Here is a 19,182-nt window from a genome sequence, read left to right as displayed (position 1 = left end):
ATCTCTTAAATTCATGTGTGGACACTATTGCTGTCGCAGGGAATGACATACTCTCTTTCAGACTAGGTTCATTTCTAGCTAATCGTCCCTTGACTTGGCTTGAAAAAATCTGGTAAGCCAGAATTTCACTACCACGTGTCTGTATATTTTACTATGCAGTGCAGAGACTTCCCATTTTAATTAATAAGCTGATTGAATCCGAACATGTTTGTTCGTTCCTGCTGTGTGACTGAAATGTTCCATGTTTGCTGAGGCTGCATGGTTTCCCCCGCTGCCTAGGTACATGCAGCATTATTAGCAGGCATCCCCTTAGAATTACTGGCTATGATGGAGCTATCAATTTTTAAAACTATATCACCAAAATGTGTTTTACAATGCAAAGTAAAACTGATAACAATATTTAGTTGAATGATGGTGTATATTTTAGTACTAGTATTTTTAATTATTGATATTAGTATTAGTAATTTGTAATAACCATCAGTATTGATAATTAGTAATAGGAATCGTTTAAATAATATAGTAAATTTAGTAAATCCCTGTTAATATCAATATGTTGTATTAAATCTGGTGCTGCGTTGTTATTGGTATTCCTTTCAGACCAGCACTATGCAGACAATTAAATAAAGACTGAAAGAGGGATGGATGAGTGATTTAGAGAACCAGGTGAAAACTTTCTAAGACCATTTTTCTGTGAATCACTGAGGCATAACACTGCCTCACCCACAATGCTTATTTCCTGCATGCTGATTTCGACCCTTATAAATGCTGAGTTAGCCGTACCCTGAGCAAACAGGTAGCATCAATTAAAGAAACATTTGATTCTATGTAGAAACAATTTATAATAGATTTGAATGGGTGTACTTTGTGCCTCAAAATGATGAAGGGGGAGATTTAAACTTGGCAAGCACCTTCATGTGTCAGTCAGCAACATTGCCCTTACACTTTTACTGCTCAAGCAATGGAAACCGAAAAACCATCACAAAAGACGATGAAATAACGGCAGCATTATTATAAATAGCACATGGGAATTATTAGAAATGAGTGACTTTATTGTATATTAAAAGGGCAATGTCCAGTAAAAAGTAACATGCCTATCCCCATGTTGGCTATCCCATTGTAATCCCTGTCATCATCTGCAACTTCCTCACATGTTCAACTCATTTGCCCATTTAAACAAACCTCTCCCCAGCTATCCCTCTCACCGTTGGCTTCATGTTTTCACACATCTCCCCAAACAATTTATAGTATCCTCTGACCTGCTTCTGTCCTCCAGTCAATACTGCTTGCTGTTATATTTACATTAGCAAGGAGGAGGGAAGAAGGGGTGGATGATGTAATGTGTGTGCTGTGTTCGTGTATATGTGTGAGTGTGTGTGTGTCTACTAAAAGAGAAATCTGATTGGCTTTCGAGTAGGAAGGACATCGTTTTAAATAAGTCCTCAATGTTAAACTGTTTGCTCTAGGGCTTAAGGATTGCTCACCTCCCCAAATACTATTTTAGCTTGAAAGCACAATATTTCCCAGCCTGAGCTTTCACATGGGAGAATGAGGGAGGGCCCTGGTGCAGCAGTTTCATGGAGGTGGCTTGCAGGCATACTCCATTCTGACAGAATGAGGAGGCACTCTGCAAGAGTGTGGCGGAGAGGAAAGGGGCCCTATTAATAAAATGACTCCATAATGGGTAGTTCCCTGCAGCTTGGCAAAGGAAGACAGGCGGATTGATGGACGAGGCCAAGGCCTACTTCCTCGAGCATACTGAGCTCAACTGTGTGGACATGCCTCTGTGAGGCCAAACGCAAGGCCAGATCCTACAACATACTGGAGCCCCATTCATATAGGAAGGAAGAACCTAATAAATGATTTCCTGTTTTGTGGAAAAGGGTCAATGTGGCAGTTTTAAACGAGCAATACATCATATCTAAGCCTAGTTGAAAGCTCTCTTGAGCTTTCACGCTATATGAAAGGTTCAGGCTTTTTATTCAAATTTTGCAATATGCTGTGTAACACAGATTGGCTGATTTGGAGGATGGAGCCTGACGGAATTTACCTTAACTGTAATTTTACCTCAAAGTAAGAAAGGTAAACAATGACTCACTCGGTTACAGTATTACATTTATATAAGGCATAATTGGCACTACTCAAGAGAGCAGCAGACATAAAATAATATTTGCCCAGAAACAGGGGGGTTGTTTACAAGAAAAGGGTGTAGAAATATGATGTGATGTGATTTTTAACTGCTTTTTCGTTTTGAGGCTGGCGTGGGCAGGGCTAGAGATGCACTAATAAAATATTGTTTTGCCACAACAGTGTTACGCTCTGCCCTAACAATACAGCAGCCTCCTGAAGGCATCACTCCATCATCCTTTCATTACATTTCTTTGTAACAGTACATTGATTAGAGTGGCCTCAGCATGACTGCCTTTTTAATTGTGTATTTGCTGATCTGAAAGCTGCACAGAGCGCCATGGTAGGATCTGTACTAACCATTTCAACAATGCTCTGAGGCATTCTATGACACACAAAGTTCATCGTTAGAATATACATCAGTTTGTATCACCATAGCGACCTCCTTGGATGCCGAGCAGGGGACCTCATAAATATGTAATCCTGACAGATTTGAGGAATTGTCTTCCTCAAGTGTTCCTCTCAAGCTATTTTGTTAATGTCAACATGAAGGAAAGTTACTGGAATAAGTGTTGACATTCAGCCCATGGTGTATATCATTAATAATTACATACACGAGAATTTCTGTCAGATGACTGCTTAAAAAAAATTCATTTGAATCACGTTTTTCTGTCGCTCTCATTTTTCGGTAATTAGGTATAAAAAATAGATGAGTGAACCCTCTAAGCTCATTCCCTTCGTGCTGCCATACAGTGGAATTAATTCAGAGTGTAATCATATACAATGTACTGTATGACAGATTTTCAGTCATTACTCAAAAATGTCTGTTAGTAATTAAAATTTTGCATTGCTGGGGCATCGTTGTGGCTCCTCGTGTTTCCTCTCTCAATGCTATTGACTGTCCAAAAAATATAATAATTTTTTTACATGGTTTTTAAATCAATATGGAAATTTACATTTGTAGAAAATTAATAGCTACAAAACATTTGAAGCATTTGAAGAAACTATAAAACAGACATTTACTGTAAGAAAAATAAAGAGAAATGGGGTAGACAGAGCAGACAGCAGATAAGCACATCTTCACCCTATGCTCCTCACTGTGCTTTTTCTATCTGTGTGTATGTGTGTTACATTTGCACTCTAGCCTTGCATTTTTATCACTTCTGCTGAGGGTTGCCACTCAGCCATTATAATAGTGAATATTCCTTTTGGGAAAGAGAGAGGTTGTGTTCCAGATTAAACATAGCTGGTGCGGCCTCTGCTGTGGACCTGGAAAAAAAATTTGGTCCATCAAGGCTCATGCTTAAGAACAGTGTCCTTTTTGCCCCCTTGTGTAATTGCAAGAGCTTATAGGGAGCTAAAATTTTGCCCTCTGCTCCTCGTTAAACCACCACTTGTAAAAGCGCTCAAGCGTGGATGCAGCACATTGCAGCTCAACGTTCCCAGACAATGGTATAGATTTCCTCTACAAAAGAACAATTGAAAGGGTTGTCACAAATTTGTCCATTGTCACTGGGTTGCTATCATTTCTCTGTTAATTGCCATCATTGTAATAGAATATTAGATGCTCTACACTGCAAAGGGGATGTTGATGAAGGGGCAGTGTCAGCTGAGTTTTCTCCTTGACCGTGACCCATATCTGTTATAATGTTAATGATAATGTGATACTTCATTGATCCCTGTAGGGATTTTTTTACCCCCATTCACCCTCTCCACAGTGCGACAGTGGTGCAGGTTCAGCTACAGACTACTGCCCCAGGAGAAGGCAGGGATTCAGTTTGTTGCTCAAAGATACTTAAGTAAAATGGATGCTTTTACTGTTGATTATATCGGGACGGAATGATTCAAAGCTCTTTACCTGTATTTATTGTGACTCTTTGGTTTGGGGTTTTACCAGTAGATATTCGTGTTTATTAGATGCCCCCACAATGTTGAGTGTTTTTAAAAGAATTTTTTGCCAAAGAGCAGTTTTTGTAAATATGTGTAACATTTTTTAAAACAGAGTGTTATGGTTAGTTCTCCTACTGCAAGTTTTCTTTAGGTCAGTCCATCTACATATTTGGCAGGGTTCCCCAAACATAGGCTGCTGGCTAAATCCCAGACAATTTACATCTATCTGGTTGTTGCTTTTATATATCACGTTGAAGTCACATTTTGAAAGGGGAAGTCTAATGGCTGGAAAATGTAATGAGCATGAGAAATTCTGCTCCTTGATTTTGCGTTTAACCAAGTTTAATTGTCCAACCTTCACTGATTCTTTTCTTCTTTCTTTCTATGCACTATAATGGAAATTAATGTCGTAGGTATCCTTCAGTTGTGCAATACAAAACCTTTAGTTAAATAAACAGTTAATTACAATCATTTTAGTGGGATCAAGCTTTTGCTGCGCCACTGTCAAATAATTTTCTTGATCAATTATTGCACGTTTTTCCAAAATAATTGAGTTTTTAAACTAACGTCATGGTTAAATCTGTGAATTCGGTATTTGAACTATACCTAATTACCCAATAAATTAAATAAACATGATTCATCTTATAACAACAAAGTGTCTTTACTTTAAATTGTGAGGCTCCTACTCCCTTTTGTCTTTATGGCCATAATAAATGTATAAATAATGCTGCTCCAGTTTCAAACTTCATTGGAGTACACAAATTAGATATGTTTTGTCGATGCTGGAATGTACTGTCCGTCCCAAACATTAGTGGTACTAGCGACGATCTGCCGAGTGGGTTAAAGCCGGTTGGAATTAGCATGAGCATTTTTAAGTTGAATTAACCACATATTGACAAAAGCTATTCAAAATGATTTGCCCTGTTGAGCATCACCTGGTGAACTTGCGCAAATAGCACAGACTGCGTCTTGGTGTTGGCAGTGTCAGCAGAAATCCCAGTAATCCTTGACACCAAAACTGAAGCAAAAATTGCCTGATAACTGCATACACACAATTATTTTCACTTAGGTAAAAGTGAAGTTCACAGCAAGAAATAAATCTCTGTGCACCCAATACAACATGCACAAAGCCAGCACAAAAACAGAGCCCAAAGCCTCAACAAAAGCATGGGTCCCAGGTCACTATCTGCGGCTTAGGTCTCCGTTCCTTTGGCTTCAGATATGATCTATATCAGTGTCACCCCCAAATTGCAGGAAAGCTCCTCTAGTAGCCTTCAGCCGTGAGCTGAATGTAAATGTGCATTTGACACTTCTAAATCGCTGTCATAATTCATTTGCAGAGCTCTTAAATCTCTCCCTGTCACCTGGCACCTCTACTGTTTTCCTGTCCAAAAACAGAGCACATTAGCCTTTATTGATGCCTTTGTCCTTTGATACATAATTCATCATTCACCAACCTTTTTTTTGGAATTATCATGTATTTTTCTGAGGTTACTCAAACATATAGATTGATACAGACGAAGAGGATGCACCTGGTGTGTAGTTAAGTCCCATCCTAAATGACAGGAACAGAATACGTGTTTTTTTCCCCCGCCACTCAGTTCCATTACTTTCAAATGAAGTCATATTACCACAAACAACCATATATCCTCAATGAGTCATTCATTGGGATGTGTCAGTGCACCCATGGTAAATTGATTTAAATGCTTCAAATTAAACAATAATTTCAGCGGTCACTATAAAGGAAACTAACATTACAAACTAACTGATAAAGAGGGCAACCAAGGCAATGACCAAACCTTTTTTAGAAAAACTATGTACTGTCTGTAAACCTTCCAACGCTGCATTACATACTGCAGGAACAGTACTAACCAATCAAACCATCTGTAAATGCAACTAGGTGCAGCACCAACTTTGAAAGCTGCTGCTAGTCTGCTAACTCTTTTAGCATTTGCATTTAACAGTTGTTTGACCAGACACTAAAGGAACAACACCTCAAAACCTAAAGACATCACTCTCTCTAATGTAAGATCTGTTACTGTGAATACCTTTACAGTAGAGATGCACCGATACAGTTGGCCGCTGACCAGAATGAAGACCAGAAGAATGTACTTGTATACTGTTCGTATGCACAGCGGCACAGACACAATTGTGACAAACACATGCAAAAACATATCGTCTGCGTGGAAGTTCTTCATCTTGATCCTCACAATTTGTAATACCTGTAATGCCAAAATGAGCCGTGTTTCCCCAAACACTTTGCTTGGGTGGAACACCCAGGTATATTCAGTAGAATTATAAGAAATAACCTGCTAGAAAGATGGTAATGTATTCTTTCAGATATTTTCCCAAAAAAACACAAATACATATTTAATAAATTATTATGAACATACAATTGAATGGACCCCAGAAAGAAAAGCCAATGCTTATTGTGGTGCTCATGAGGATCCTAATAAATAAATAAAGCATTTTCCATTCAAGAAAAAATTAATTAAAAATGTTTGTATGCTATCAATTCAAAAGAAAGAAAATCGGAATCAGCCGGCCAGACTTCTAAAGAATTGGGAATTTAAATTGGCCAATAAAATTGCAAGCAGTGCATCTCTGCTTTACAGACAAGTTGAAATAGATGGATTCCAAGAAAAGTCTGATTTATTGAATAATTACACATTTATTTAATCAATATTAAATGTTAGCTAATACTTGCTCAATCAAGTTGTAATGTAATTACAGAATGCTATCAAAACACACTACCTTCTGAATTGTGAATAACAGTGATTTTGCTGGTAAGCCAACTATTCACAAACCTAATACACTGTCAGCCCCCTTTTTTTAGGAGGAGGTTATTTTGTTCAGATGTGTTTGCTGCAGGTTTAGTTAAAGAGCTGCCCGGCCTTCTCCCCTCCAACTGTCTTCCAGCAGACCTTCTCTTTTTAAGTGGTCATGGACTGTTCCAGTGCATATACCACAGTGAAATAGACTTTTGCTCTTTTCTTCATTGTCACAAAAGGCCAGGCACTTCACTGGAGTTCCCATTCCCTTTTTACATAGTGATAAGACAGCCATTATCCTTTGAACCTTTCTTTTCACCGAGCCAGGAGAAAAGGAAGAGTGAAAGAGAAGGAGGAGGAGGACAGAGAAAGATTTCTTCCCTGAGGTGAGCCTGGCCTCACCTCTGTGTGGCGGGCTTTTTTGTGAGCAGTGAAGAGGTCCTTAACCTTCTATCAGATGGAGGCACACAGTTGTGTTCTGCTTGAATAACTACATTGAAAAGCCCTGAAGCACGGGAGATGGTTCTATAGACTCTGCAAGTGGCAGAGAGAGAGAGAGAGTGAGAGTGGGGGTGTATGGGGGGAGGGGGGCTGTATTGTATGACCTGCTGGAGTGTGACTCTCACATGATGTGCACATTCTTTGTTAAAGTGCCCATCAGTGCTTCACTTTGAATCTGTGTTATTTGTTGTATGGGTCTCGCTGACAGGATGGTCCTCCTCTAATAATGTCACAACAACACAGTTCACACATTTATATAATACACTTCCTTTAATAGACCTCACTTCATTTTACAAAGTAACAGTCTGCGCTCAGGCTGTGAATGGCTTTACAGTCACTATCAATATCACAGTACCGATATTTGAATGTCATGTTGCACGAAGGTACTCGTGGTGGCTGATGGCTGATGTTACTGTGGGCTGTTTTTACAATTCAAGCCATTCCGATTTCACATGTATGTCTTGTGCTCACTTGTTTACGTACCAACAAATTAAGTGATTACAGTTTGCCACCTAACAAATCAAACTTATTACATGCTAGTACAGAAGTCATAAAAAGTGTTATGCCGTGTCCATTATTTTTGCAGGTGCTCGTGGGTATCATTTTACATTTTGATGAGTTTCATCTCACATCCGAATCACAGAGTAGACTTCACAAAATTGTTACTAATCAATCTCTGTCATAACAGCTGTGTTTGAAGGTGGCGTCTCCATTTCTTTGAGTCTTGAAGAAAAACAGAATATTCTTTGCTGTCCATTTTTTCTACGCCTCTACTGATGCATGCAGAAGTGACTCGTTTGGGTGTTTGTGTATTACTGATATTAGATGACAGAAGTCAAATGCTACAAATTTTTGTCTCCCATGTAAATGATCACAGGCTGTCAGCCATACTTGTCAAATTAAACGTTTACCTTAGTTGGTAAACATGCCATTCCATCTTTTTTCTGCAGTGGGACTTTTGCACTGTCAGAAAACTGGTTTCTGGTGTTTTCAGCAGAAATCCAGCCAAAAAAAGGAGAGAAGTGAATCAAAGTTTTCTCACATTTAATTCCAGAACAGTGTAATTACCTGGCCAGGTACTAAATGTAACAATTGAGTGTTCTGCACTGCAGAAATAACTATCCATAAGTCACTCTGTGTTCTTCAAGCTCAGGCAATGAAATCACAACCCACTGCACTACAAATTCCAGTTATCCCACTTCCTCTCACTTTAATGTGATTTTCATTAGATCGCCTGGCATCAGACAGAGGTTAGGTTACGTGACATTATAAATGTTTGTTTATAAAACTGTTGCTGCAGGCGATATTGCTTGGCAGCTGCTTATTTGTACACTACTTTTATATGTTTTCCCACCACACAGTCATCAGATAGCACATATTTCAGACACAGCAAACGCAATTATTTTTGCTGCATTTTCTTTGTGCCCGTGTGGTGTGTCAACAAAGAAAACACAGAAGTGCAAGACAGTAACACAGTTGTAGCGCTAGTGAATTTACACTCACAATTAACAATTCGTTGCTATTTTACCTTCAGATTTTATCTTTTAAACTTCATATAGACTGCCTACTTTACGTTGTCTTCCTGATATGGGCTTTAGGAAGTGATGCTTTGGTTTAATTGTTTATTCAATGTAATTGATGGTACAGTCACTTAAAACAGACAACGTAAGGTACGCTACTCACTCCCTGATACAAGACACTATACTTAATGCAACACATGTCCAACCCACCCATTCTAATGTAGGCAATCAAGGGGGTGTTCCCGATCCGAGGCTGGTCGATAGAGATTATCGACCCAAATGATCCTGTAGTGTAAGGGGTTTACAGACATAATCTTAAGGCCACTGACTTGATCAGATGCTCCTGATTTCCTTTCCATTCAACACAGGGGAGCCAGCAAATCAGAAACCTGCAACAGCCAATTAGAGCGAGCTAACCAGGAAGTGTCACCAATGTGTTGTGTATTAGCTCATGCTATAAAATGTAAATGCCATGCTGATTCCCTCTTCTCAGCCACGAGTTCACCCACAGATTTATTCTTTTTTTGTGCCTCCATGTCTGTTTATGTCTGAAGTCACGTTTGATCACACAAGTTTTTGCAAGATCCAAGTCCCCGGAATCGCCACACTGAAATTGTTTAGGATAAACGCAAAGTGTGTGGTCTTGCGTCTTGACTGAATCATCTGGTGGTCCATTCTTTTTTTCTACTTATTTAGATTAAAATAGGTTATTTCAATCAGTATGTCTGTGGTATCCTGTTTTTCCGGTTAAGATTTATAAATCCTCTAGTGTGCAACAGGCATAATAGGTTTGTCTGTTTAACTTCACTATTATCTGTCCAGTGTTTTGTTTTGCCACAGCTGCTGCTGCAAACTCAGTGCATTTTGTAAACCCCACCACTACGCCGACATCTACCTGTGGGCTCTGATTCCCTGCCTACTTCAGGTGCTGAGTTCCACAAGATAATAGATGAACACATTGTGTTAAATTTAGATATACCATGTGTATAGGTCACTTAAAATCCATATGACTGTTGCCAGCTATATTTGGCAATTTTGGAAAATATTTTGGGGAGGTGCAAATAAAGTGCCTGGGAGCCGCATGTGGCCTGTGAGCCGTGCAATGAGTAACTGGGGCCCTACATGCTGTGCCAACGTCTTTTGTGCCAAATGTGTGGCAAGAGGGTGGCATGAACAGTGTGCCAGCACTAGTCTGCCTGGCTGCCAGGCACTTCTCTTTATTTAATCAGACAGTTCGGCTTGAGTGAGAGCGCTATTCTTGTATCTTCCCATCTCCTCGCGATGCTTTGTCACTATCCCATGAAAAACGCATGCTTGTGCGGCCATCTTTCCCTCTCAACAGCATCAAGCCTCCTCTGTACACCGTTACACTTACCTAGAGACCATAACCAGGGGGGAAAATGAGTGTTTCCTTTTTTTTTATATCTTAGCCTGCTCTCTAACCCTCAGTGTTTTTTTTATTCTTCTCCCAAGACAAAATCACAGAATAAATGAGCATGCCTGTCTCTGTTTTTTAAGCATTTCGTCATAGTTATAGAAAGCAGAGTGTGTCTAGAGATCTGTTTCTTAGAGATGTGTGAAGAAAAAATGCTGTCTGTCTGTGTGTGGCTTTATTGGACATGATGAGGGATGATATTATGGAGGATGCTGCTGCCGCTGTGGCTGTGAGATGAGGAAGGATCCCATTTGTCTCACGCTCGCTTAGTGTAATGTGTCTATCTGTCACCCTCCCCAAGACCGGACATTGGTGTTCATCAAAATAAACATATTGTCCACACAGCTCTCCACTTTTTCACTGCTCGTCATTATTGTTAATTTTCTCTTCTGTTGCCACTTTTCTCACACATCTTTGCCACATCTCATCCAGACGATGAGTGAAACCACTGCAATTGCTTAAATTCCTATATGATCATAATTTACAAGCTACATACAGGAAGGGAAATGGTTACATGACAATAATCCTGTGATCGCAGAATGATTATGTAGGAGAGAAGTGCTTGGAAAGAAGTGTAAAGCAGCGACAATATATATTCTAAGAGTAATTACAGTGAGCAGAATGAGATGTGAGAAGGTGAGGTACCTGCTGAAAAGATTAAGCTAATGTCAGTACTTCTTTCTTATGTCTTCCAGGTTGATGACGCCATGCTTATGTTTGATAAGACTACTAACAGACATAGAGGTAAGTGCACAGCGTCTGCTCTCTTTTCTCCTGTTTTTTGCTGTGTCTTTCTGAAAGGTGAGAAAATAGTCATTTTATGTCCTTTCCCCATGAGATAACACAGAACAGTTCCAATCTTACTTGATATTAGGTGTACCGTCTGTTCAACAATGGGAGCGTGTCAAAGTAATCAATAAGCTGGTACTGTGTTTAGAATGTTTGAGCATTAGATGGTGTGTGTGTGTGTGCGCGTGTGATGATGATGCTGGTGTGAGTGTTTCAGAGAGGCGCTTAAAGGGTGTGATGATTGTGAGATGGTGGGTGCTGTGCAGTCAGATAACAGCATCAGATAAGGCCCAGGAGGAGCACTGACTTTATCGCTATCTCTCATCGGCTCCTTATCTCAGATGAGGGGACGTTTCTCTCTCAAGCAGAGGACTTTCCAAAGACAGGTTTCCTTCCCTGCACCACAATGCAGCGTTGTGTATTTTACTTAACCACTAAGCACATATAGGGCTGTCACTTACCCTGAGCCCTGGGCGAGATGGCTGTTATTGGCTATGAATCCTCACGTAGGTGCGTTAAAGGAACTTTTAGGAGACAGACTGTCCCTGTGTGTATGTATCATGGTGTGCATGAGTAGTCGACAGGCACTGACAGGTATTTCCGCCAGAAAAAGGAGCAGACGCTTCCCTGTTTGTCACACCAGGCAGCTCACTTGTAGGCAGAGCTGGCATCGCACCATCTCACTGAACCGGGCTGAGCGCTGTTTTGCCATATAGATGTAAACATTTGCTTGCAGTGAGCGACTCATCCTCTCAACCTGTATAAATGTTTAAGTGCAGTTGGCTTGGATCGAAAGCTGTATTGTTTTGTGTGTGTGTGTGTGTGTGCACTACTTTCTACTGTATCTTTGTGTGTGTGTACTCTGTGTAGACTGTGCAGATGAACTCTTTGAGTCTGGTAAACAGTTTCTAAGTGTGGAACATGTGAACTATAGTGGAAGTGATCTATGGCTTTGAGGGGATTTTGATCTGTAGTGACAGAACCCAGTGTGAGGTCTACTTTGAGACGACGGCTTTTTTCTCTCCCTCTCTTATTTCTCACTCTTCTCTCTCCTGTCTGCTGCACTGCCAGCCCTCTGTGAAAGGGGATGGGCGCCATGCTCGGGGAGTGTGTTAGGCGTTTGCCTTTGGGCAGCAAAATGCCCTTCAAATGAAGACAATGATGGAGAAACAGCCTCCTTAGCAATTTTTCTGATGACAGGGGACGTATTTATATTGAGTGTGACACTGAGGCAGGTGCAGTGCTTCCTAGAGTTGCTGTTTCTTCTTACTAGCATTTTGATATTTTGTTCCAGTAGGAATAAGAAATAATAGATATTTGCTGCGTTCATCTTAAAAACACAACAGGTCTTCCAGATGAATTGCATATACTATTACAGACCCATAAGAAACTTTGAATAATTCATCACAGCCATTGGTGTGATTGTGTAATATTAATGGCTCAGCTGCCCTGTGACCACACAAAGGAAAGGACATTGAATATATTATCAGTGAAACCAGTTCCTGGGCCCACTTTAACACTGCCTACAGATCCAGGGATGGGCATCTGGCAGCCTACAGTCCAAATCAATTTTCCGCCCTTGGTCATTTTTATCTTACAGATTGATTCATGAAAAAATAATTCCGGATTTTTCTTCAGCACCGCAATAGATAAAAATAACACATTCTTTATTTAACAATCCAAACGTTACACAATCCAATTCTTCAAAAACCGTGGTGCCTATTCCATAATTACAAGTCCCGAAAATAACAGTTCATGCTTTTGCGAAGCACTGCAGGAAAGAGCATATTTCTGATAACTAACGCAGGTGTTTTTCTTGTTAATTTGGAATGCTGTCATACTTGCCACACAGACACACTGTAATTTACACGTGTGATGTCGAGCTTAGATATGCATCGCAACCAAATTTTATCTGCTCTGACCCAAACCCTAAAGCAGCAACAGCAGCCTAAAAGTTTCTGCTGAGGTAAAACAAGGAGAAAGAAGGTTAAGATTTAGTAACGCTTGTATGAGGTAAAAAATAATGCTTTTGTTTTTATAGCAAACTAAACACTCCAAAGAGACCACATACTTACAGTATGTTATGGAATTGTGTACAAGTAAGTGAAATTATTCCTTCAAAAAAGAAAGGTCTGGGTGGCTGAGGTAAAAGAGCAGTAAAAGGTGATCTCTTCTTGGGCCTGCTGTGGCACACTCTGACTTCACCTCATTTCAATGTTAACGTATCTCAGTGCCTTTTCATTTTTCCCTATTAAGCTTTTTTTACATAGAGGCTGTATTGTATATTGCTATAACGCATTGTATTTTGTTTGGAAGTGTTTATTGTGTATGAAATGCATGATCGACACTTGATTGTAAGTGTGTTTTCTTTGGGGCTGTGTTGAATTGGATAGAGGACAAACGTCACACTCCACTAGTAGCAGCATTGTCCTTCAGACGGTCCCTGCGAGGCTGGGCGAAACGACAGCCAGAGGAGACATTCTCTACCCTTCTCGTTTTTTCTGTACTACCCCCCACCCCCTTGCTCTCTATCTCTCCCAGTCATTCAGTCTTATTCTTTCTTCCTTTTCTTTTACACAGTCCCACTATTTCTGTCCCCACACCATCTCCCCACCCTGCCTGTCTTCGCCATCTCTCCGTTTCTCTCTGTCTCTCTTGCTAGAGGACACCCGCTGTAAGCAAAGCTCCTCACAAAGGCACACGCTGCACACCATCTTCTTGGCATTTAAAGGAGTAGAATACGGCCAATTGTGTTGGAAATTGAACTCTCTAAAGCCTTCCTTCCCATTGCAGCAGCTCATTGTGGGTGAGCTCAGTGTCTTTGGTGAGCAGCTTGGGCTGTCCAGAGGTTGATGCCAGAGGGCGCCTATTGTTCCACGTTCTACTGCAGTGTCCCCACCACCCCTCCTCCCTTCAACCTTCCCTTCTTCTCCTGACACTCATTTTGTCACAGAAAAACAGAACTCGCTATATTTGTAATCACATATTTCACAAAATATACTATATTATTACTAATTCCTTTATTTCTGGAAGTTTTTTTCAGCAGTGCATGAGGTCCACATTGCATTGTGTGTTACAGTGTGTGTGTGTGTGTGTGTGTGTGTGTGCGCTCCAAAACACAGGTTGTGTTCTTAGACAAGGCCATGAGCACAGCAGTCACGGACTACACATATCAGTCGTCATTCCCACCACCCTCAACATGACTTCACGCCACCCCTGGATGACAGGACGATCTGTACGGGTGGGAAATAAAAGCTTTTGAAATAGCCCTGAGTCAAAATCATTCTGTCATCCATTGCCTACTCCCGTCCCACAGGCTGACATTTTATCTATGATCTAAGATGTGATTTTACTGTCAAACACAATTGGTAGTGCCAAGGAGAGTGTTGCTGAGGTGAGAAAAATGGCATTTCTTAGCGGAGGGATGAAGTCTATGATGAAAGAGTGGCAGCTATCGTTATCTGCGAAAGCATCGGGATTTAATTGGTAAGTAAGAGGTACAACAGATGATAGAGGAATTCTTTGTCTTGCTGCTCATACGTAACCTTTATTAAAGGTGGGATATGTGATTCTGGAGAAATCCAATGCCAGGACAAATACCATAATGTAGAGCGAACAACAACACTGCAAATAAGGTAACTAACATCAGCTAATTACCAGAGCCAACACACCAGCTCTAGACAGCGATAATCTCAACTGTCCTGCTACTGTAGCTAACATCTAAACAACAGCATGTCTTGGCAAACTAGAAAATAAGCTGAATGCCCATGGGCAAGTCATTTAACGTTACCTGACACACACATCATGGCTATAAAAACGCCCTTGTCTCTGAATTTGACAAACATGTGTATTGAATTAAAATGACGTACCCTACCTTTACGTTCTACTCTGCCACACCAAAATTAGCCCTGCTCTCTTCATCAAGACATCTCTCTGTAGCATAATTCCACGCCCATAATCCACACAGGCCCCTTTCACGGGAACATATATATATATAGTACAGACATACACTCCCTCTGTTTCGATTATTCACAAGCAGCTTCTCAGCATCACACCTAATCCACACGAATCCAAATAAGATAAGTATATACAATGCAAATGCTAAATTACACTCTTACGATTATAAGTAGCTGATTAATTGGGTCAAAACTGCATGCCACGGTGATTGTTTGAGTCATGCTCTGCAAAAATCTCTTGTACTAAAAAATCAGTGTCAGCCCTGCAGTTTTCATCAAGTTTTTAGTTAATTACTATGGGTTCAAATATTGAAGGTGGCACCTACATGCATTTTGTGATACACATGCTGTCTCTTACCTTTTTTAATTACACCATTAAGTTGGATGATGAAATCCTAGTGTAATTTCTTTCATATTGTTTTACAATAGTTTGTAACCAGACAGCACCCATTAGTGTAGCTTTATGACAGTGTGACTGATTTTAAGCCAAATTCCTTCTTTATTTGAATGATGCAAGTAATCGTAATGTGCGCAGCAGTGTTGGGGACCAGGATAAAGAAATGGAGGCTGAATTGTTTTTAGTCACAAGGCTGCTTTGTATGAGAGAGCCACTGAGCGAGGCGCACATTAGAAGCCATGTTCCTGGAGAAGAAGAGGATTCTTGGTTTTGAACGAGGACGGGGCCAAGGCTGTGTGAATTTGTGTATAGCCCTTTTTTTCTCTATGGGCTTAAAGGGCTGGTTTTCTTCTTGGCAGACAAATAGAAGACTGCATTGTGTGTGTCTGTAATCTCTTTACCTGGATTGGCAGCAAAGCTAGCAAGTGCAGCTCCCAGTGTGGAATTGGCACTGAGGAGTCAATGTCACACTGAGCGAGCTGCCTTCCAAACAACCAAAAACTGGTTGTGTGTCTGTGAGAGTGTGCGTGGATGACAGCATGCAGTTGTGGGGTTTTTTTCATTTGTGTCTTTGTTCATTTTATAGGTACATGTTATAGCCCCTACCTAAGCAATCCAGGCATTATGCCTAAGTCTATGAATATGCAACACAGTGCAACTTTCTTAACAGTATCATATTATTATTTAGTAGTTGTGGTGTTTTCCTGTGTGTTTGTCACAATTTCAAAACTATGCTTTATAGAGCAAAAGTCTCTGCCCCAGGATACACAAGCTCATACAGTAACAAAGACTTGAGTGGTATAAGGTGTCATTATACACCAACTATCTGACATAAATTCGCCTCTCCTGCCTCACTGGGTGAGAAGAAAAAAATAATTGGCCTCATTATCTTTCATCTCTTTGGCATATTACATTCATTTTTTTATGCAAAGACTGCCAGTATGAGTCCTGTAGCAGAAGCACCTCCACAGGTTAACTGTTGCTCCCTGAAAAGCCCCGGTATTTGACGTCACCACAATGCCTCATCAGCCACCAGTGCTAGGGATTGAACATGGCCGACTGAGCAGAGGATGTCTGTCTGCAAAGTGATTGCTGGCTCATTGACTGAGTAGGAGAGGAGGGGAAAGGGAGTGGGCAAAGGAAACAAGTACAGTTAGAGAAGAAATGGGAAGGAAAAGAACAGGATGGAAAGAAAGGGGCGCTGAGCACAAGAAAAGCAGGAGAAGTAGAATGAAGGCATGGTGAGGGAGAAAAAGGGAAGGAAATAAAGAAAACGGAGAGTGCCTCAGTGGGAAGCCTCCCCCTGCTGGCTCCTCTGGCTGGAAGCTGCTGCCGATGGCTTCAAAAGAGCGCCAGGCAGTCTAGGCCTCCGCTTCTAGCAATTAGAGATCACTCCAGCGGATGCCTCCTGGCCAGCCTGCAAATCCCTCAAAAATACCCTCTGATTACTACTGTAGGACACAGGCTGTTTACCAAATGGATCTAGCACTGCTGAGAGTGAGGTTTGATAATGCCTTCTTTTGTTCAGGCAAGAGAGGGAGCAGGGTCATTTGAGTTTTAAAGATGGCGCGACTTCAGAGATGAATTTCCACCAAGAGAAGGAAGAAAAGTTACCCAATTCTTTAATTTCTCATCCAAATAGCTCTGCATGCAAATGGCCAGTACATTTTTTTTTTTACAAGAGAATAAAGCCTATTTCAACAGAGCTCAAATACAGTATCTGTTCACCAGCACTTTTGAAAGGGCCAATCCCTTTTTAAACAACTGAATCCCTGTTGGTTCCACAGGAGTTGTAGTGTTTACAGATCGCAGCTCCTCTGTGCTCTGCGACTACTGTATAGCATCACTGATGCAGAGTAAAACAATCAGCCGCTTTGCCTGACTTAACTGATTGACACAGCATTCGCATCAAGCGGAATCAGATAGTCCTGCACTTTTCCTTGCATAGCTTCAGTCTTCCAACATGGGCTGACATATTCCTCATTGTATTCTCTCACCTTGACAGACCTGATATTAGCGATTAGTGTGAATGTCATTTAAATGGCAGAGCTAATCATACGCTCTGGGTCTACCTCCACCTGAGGGCCCCTCGCCTTGGCCTAATCATAGTGACAAAGGAAATGATGTGTTTAGCCACTCTTAATAACTGCTGCAGCTCATCAGCTCCTGGGCAAGCTGAGCCAACCTGTGCCTCACTGGGGAATAGGGATGTGCATCTCTATCATCGCACATCGATGCATTGCCAACGATCTGATTCATTGAGGATACATATGAAGAGGCTACCAATGTGGTACAATACCATTCATCCTTATGGTGATGCGATTCAGTGCGATTTAATTTGCCTCAGTGCGATACGATGCGATAGAACACAATGCATAAAAAAATGTGAAGCCATGCAATTCAATATGGTACAGAGTTTAATTTAATTTCTTTGGTTTTTCCTAAAAGCAACATTATGTACATGTAGGTTTTTTTGTGCGTTTAGGCACACCTACCGTTTCAGAGTGTAATTCACTGCCGTTACTTACTAGTCCAACAGAAAGAATGCCAGCTTCGCCAACGTCTGGGAGCCTGTCACTTGGTCACTCTCTTTTTCTCTTCTTAGCTTTCTCCATAAAAATTCTCTTCGGCCTCTTTACCTCTGCCACGCTGAGCCCAGTTATGCTGCCCAATCGCCTGGCTCCGGCACGACACCAGTGCCGCTCTCCACCAGCTGTTATTTTATGGTAGAAATGTTACACAATGTTGCTTGAAACTTGAGTAGCAAGCTAGCCAACAAAGCTAGACAGCAACCGACACTAGAGCACTTAAAGTAATATTACTGATGTCCAAGTGTGTGTTATCTAGTAAGTTTGCTAACATCAACTAAAGATGTATAGCTTGCAGCTACACCTCTGTCTGTAAAACCTCTGGCCGATTTTGCTCAAGTTGAAAACTTTGCTAACACAAGCAAACATCAAACAAGAGCAACAACACTAGTTGTTACTTACTAGTCAAACAGAAAGGGAGCCAGCTTGGCATCTGTTTTACATTCTTTTAGCTCTTTTAGCTCACACCAATGAGTAAAAGCTATACCGATATTTATCGCTTCCTTTGACAACATCTTGTTCTGTGACTTTGCCAGGCCTCTGCCATGATACCCATACTGAGAATACCAAGCTAGCTTCTTCAGAAGAATTTATATTGTACATTATATACTTTTTCCTTCTTCTTATAGCATGCTTGCTGAAAAGTTGTGGCAATGACAGTGACGGCATTCTCCCTATTACAGGTCGGTGTACCATCAAAAGGATTTTGAAGCTGTTATTGTAATAATGTTGCTTTAAGCAACCATCCATCATCAACCGCTTGTCCTGCGTCGTGGGGGGCTGGAGCCAATCCCAGCTGACATAGGGCGAAAGGCGGGATACACCCTGGACAGGTTGCCAGTCCATTGCAGCTTTAAGCAAACAGCAAATCATAAATAAATAATAAATAATCATAAATAAATGTGCCACTTTTACTAAACATATTTTTTTGTCTTCTACTGTAACTCAGTAAGCATCTCATTTATGCATTTTTTCACAAAATACACAAAATGTATCTAACAAAAGATAAAATAAAACTAGGCCTGGACCTTACCTTAAACCTCACATATTTAACAGTGAAACAATATAAGGAAGTTGCAATACACTAAGCTCACGTAGTTCGCACCCTGGGCAGAAGTCCCTCAAATCGGTATTCAGACAACCTGTTCCTCTTCTGCGTCCTTATGATCTGGCGCTGAAGTCAAAAGTGAGGTCAGAAAAGTGTTAAGCAA

The 19,182-nt window shown here is 40.8% G+C and overlaps 1 protein-coding gene across 15 annotated transcripts in view; it reads left to right on the top strand.

Annotated features, from left to right (window-relative positions):
- Positions 1-19,182, top strand: part of msi2b (musashi RNA-binding protein 2b) — a 253,360-nt gene that overhangs the window by 125,376 nt on the left and 108,802 nt on the right. For all 15 annotated transcript variants that reach the window (XR_005443102.1, XM_038709125.1, XM_038709130.1 and 12 more), the window contains one exon: positions 10,937-10,985. Coding sequence is in view for 14 of the 15 variants with exons in the window: in XM_038709125.1 (XP_038565053.1) it covers positions 10,937-10,985 (49 nt within the window). In the remaining variant the exon portion in view is untranslated. The remainder of the gene's footprint in view (positions 1-10,936; positions 10,986-19,182) is intronic.

The sequence above is a fragment of the Micropterus salmoides genome, unplaced genomic scaffold (genome assembly GCF_014851395.1).
Source record: "Micropterus salmoides isolate LMB-PRFRI ecotype aquatic unplaced genomic scaffold, ASM1485139v1 Ms_hic_scaffold_9, whole genome shotgun sequence".
NCBI lineage: Eukaryota > Metazoa > Chordata > Actinopteri > Centrarchiformes > Centrarchidae > Micropterus > Micropterus salmoides.
This window is presented reverse-complemented; position numbering and strand designations above follow the sequence as displayed.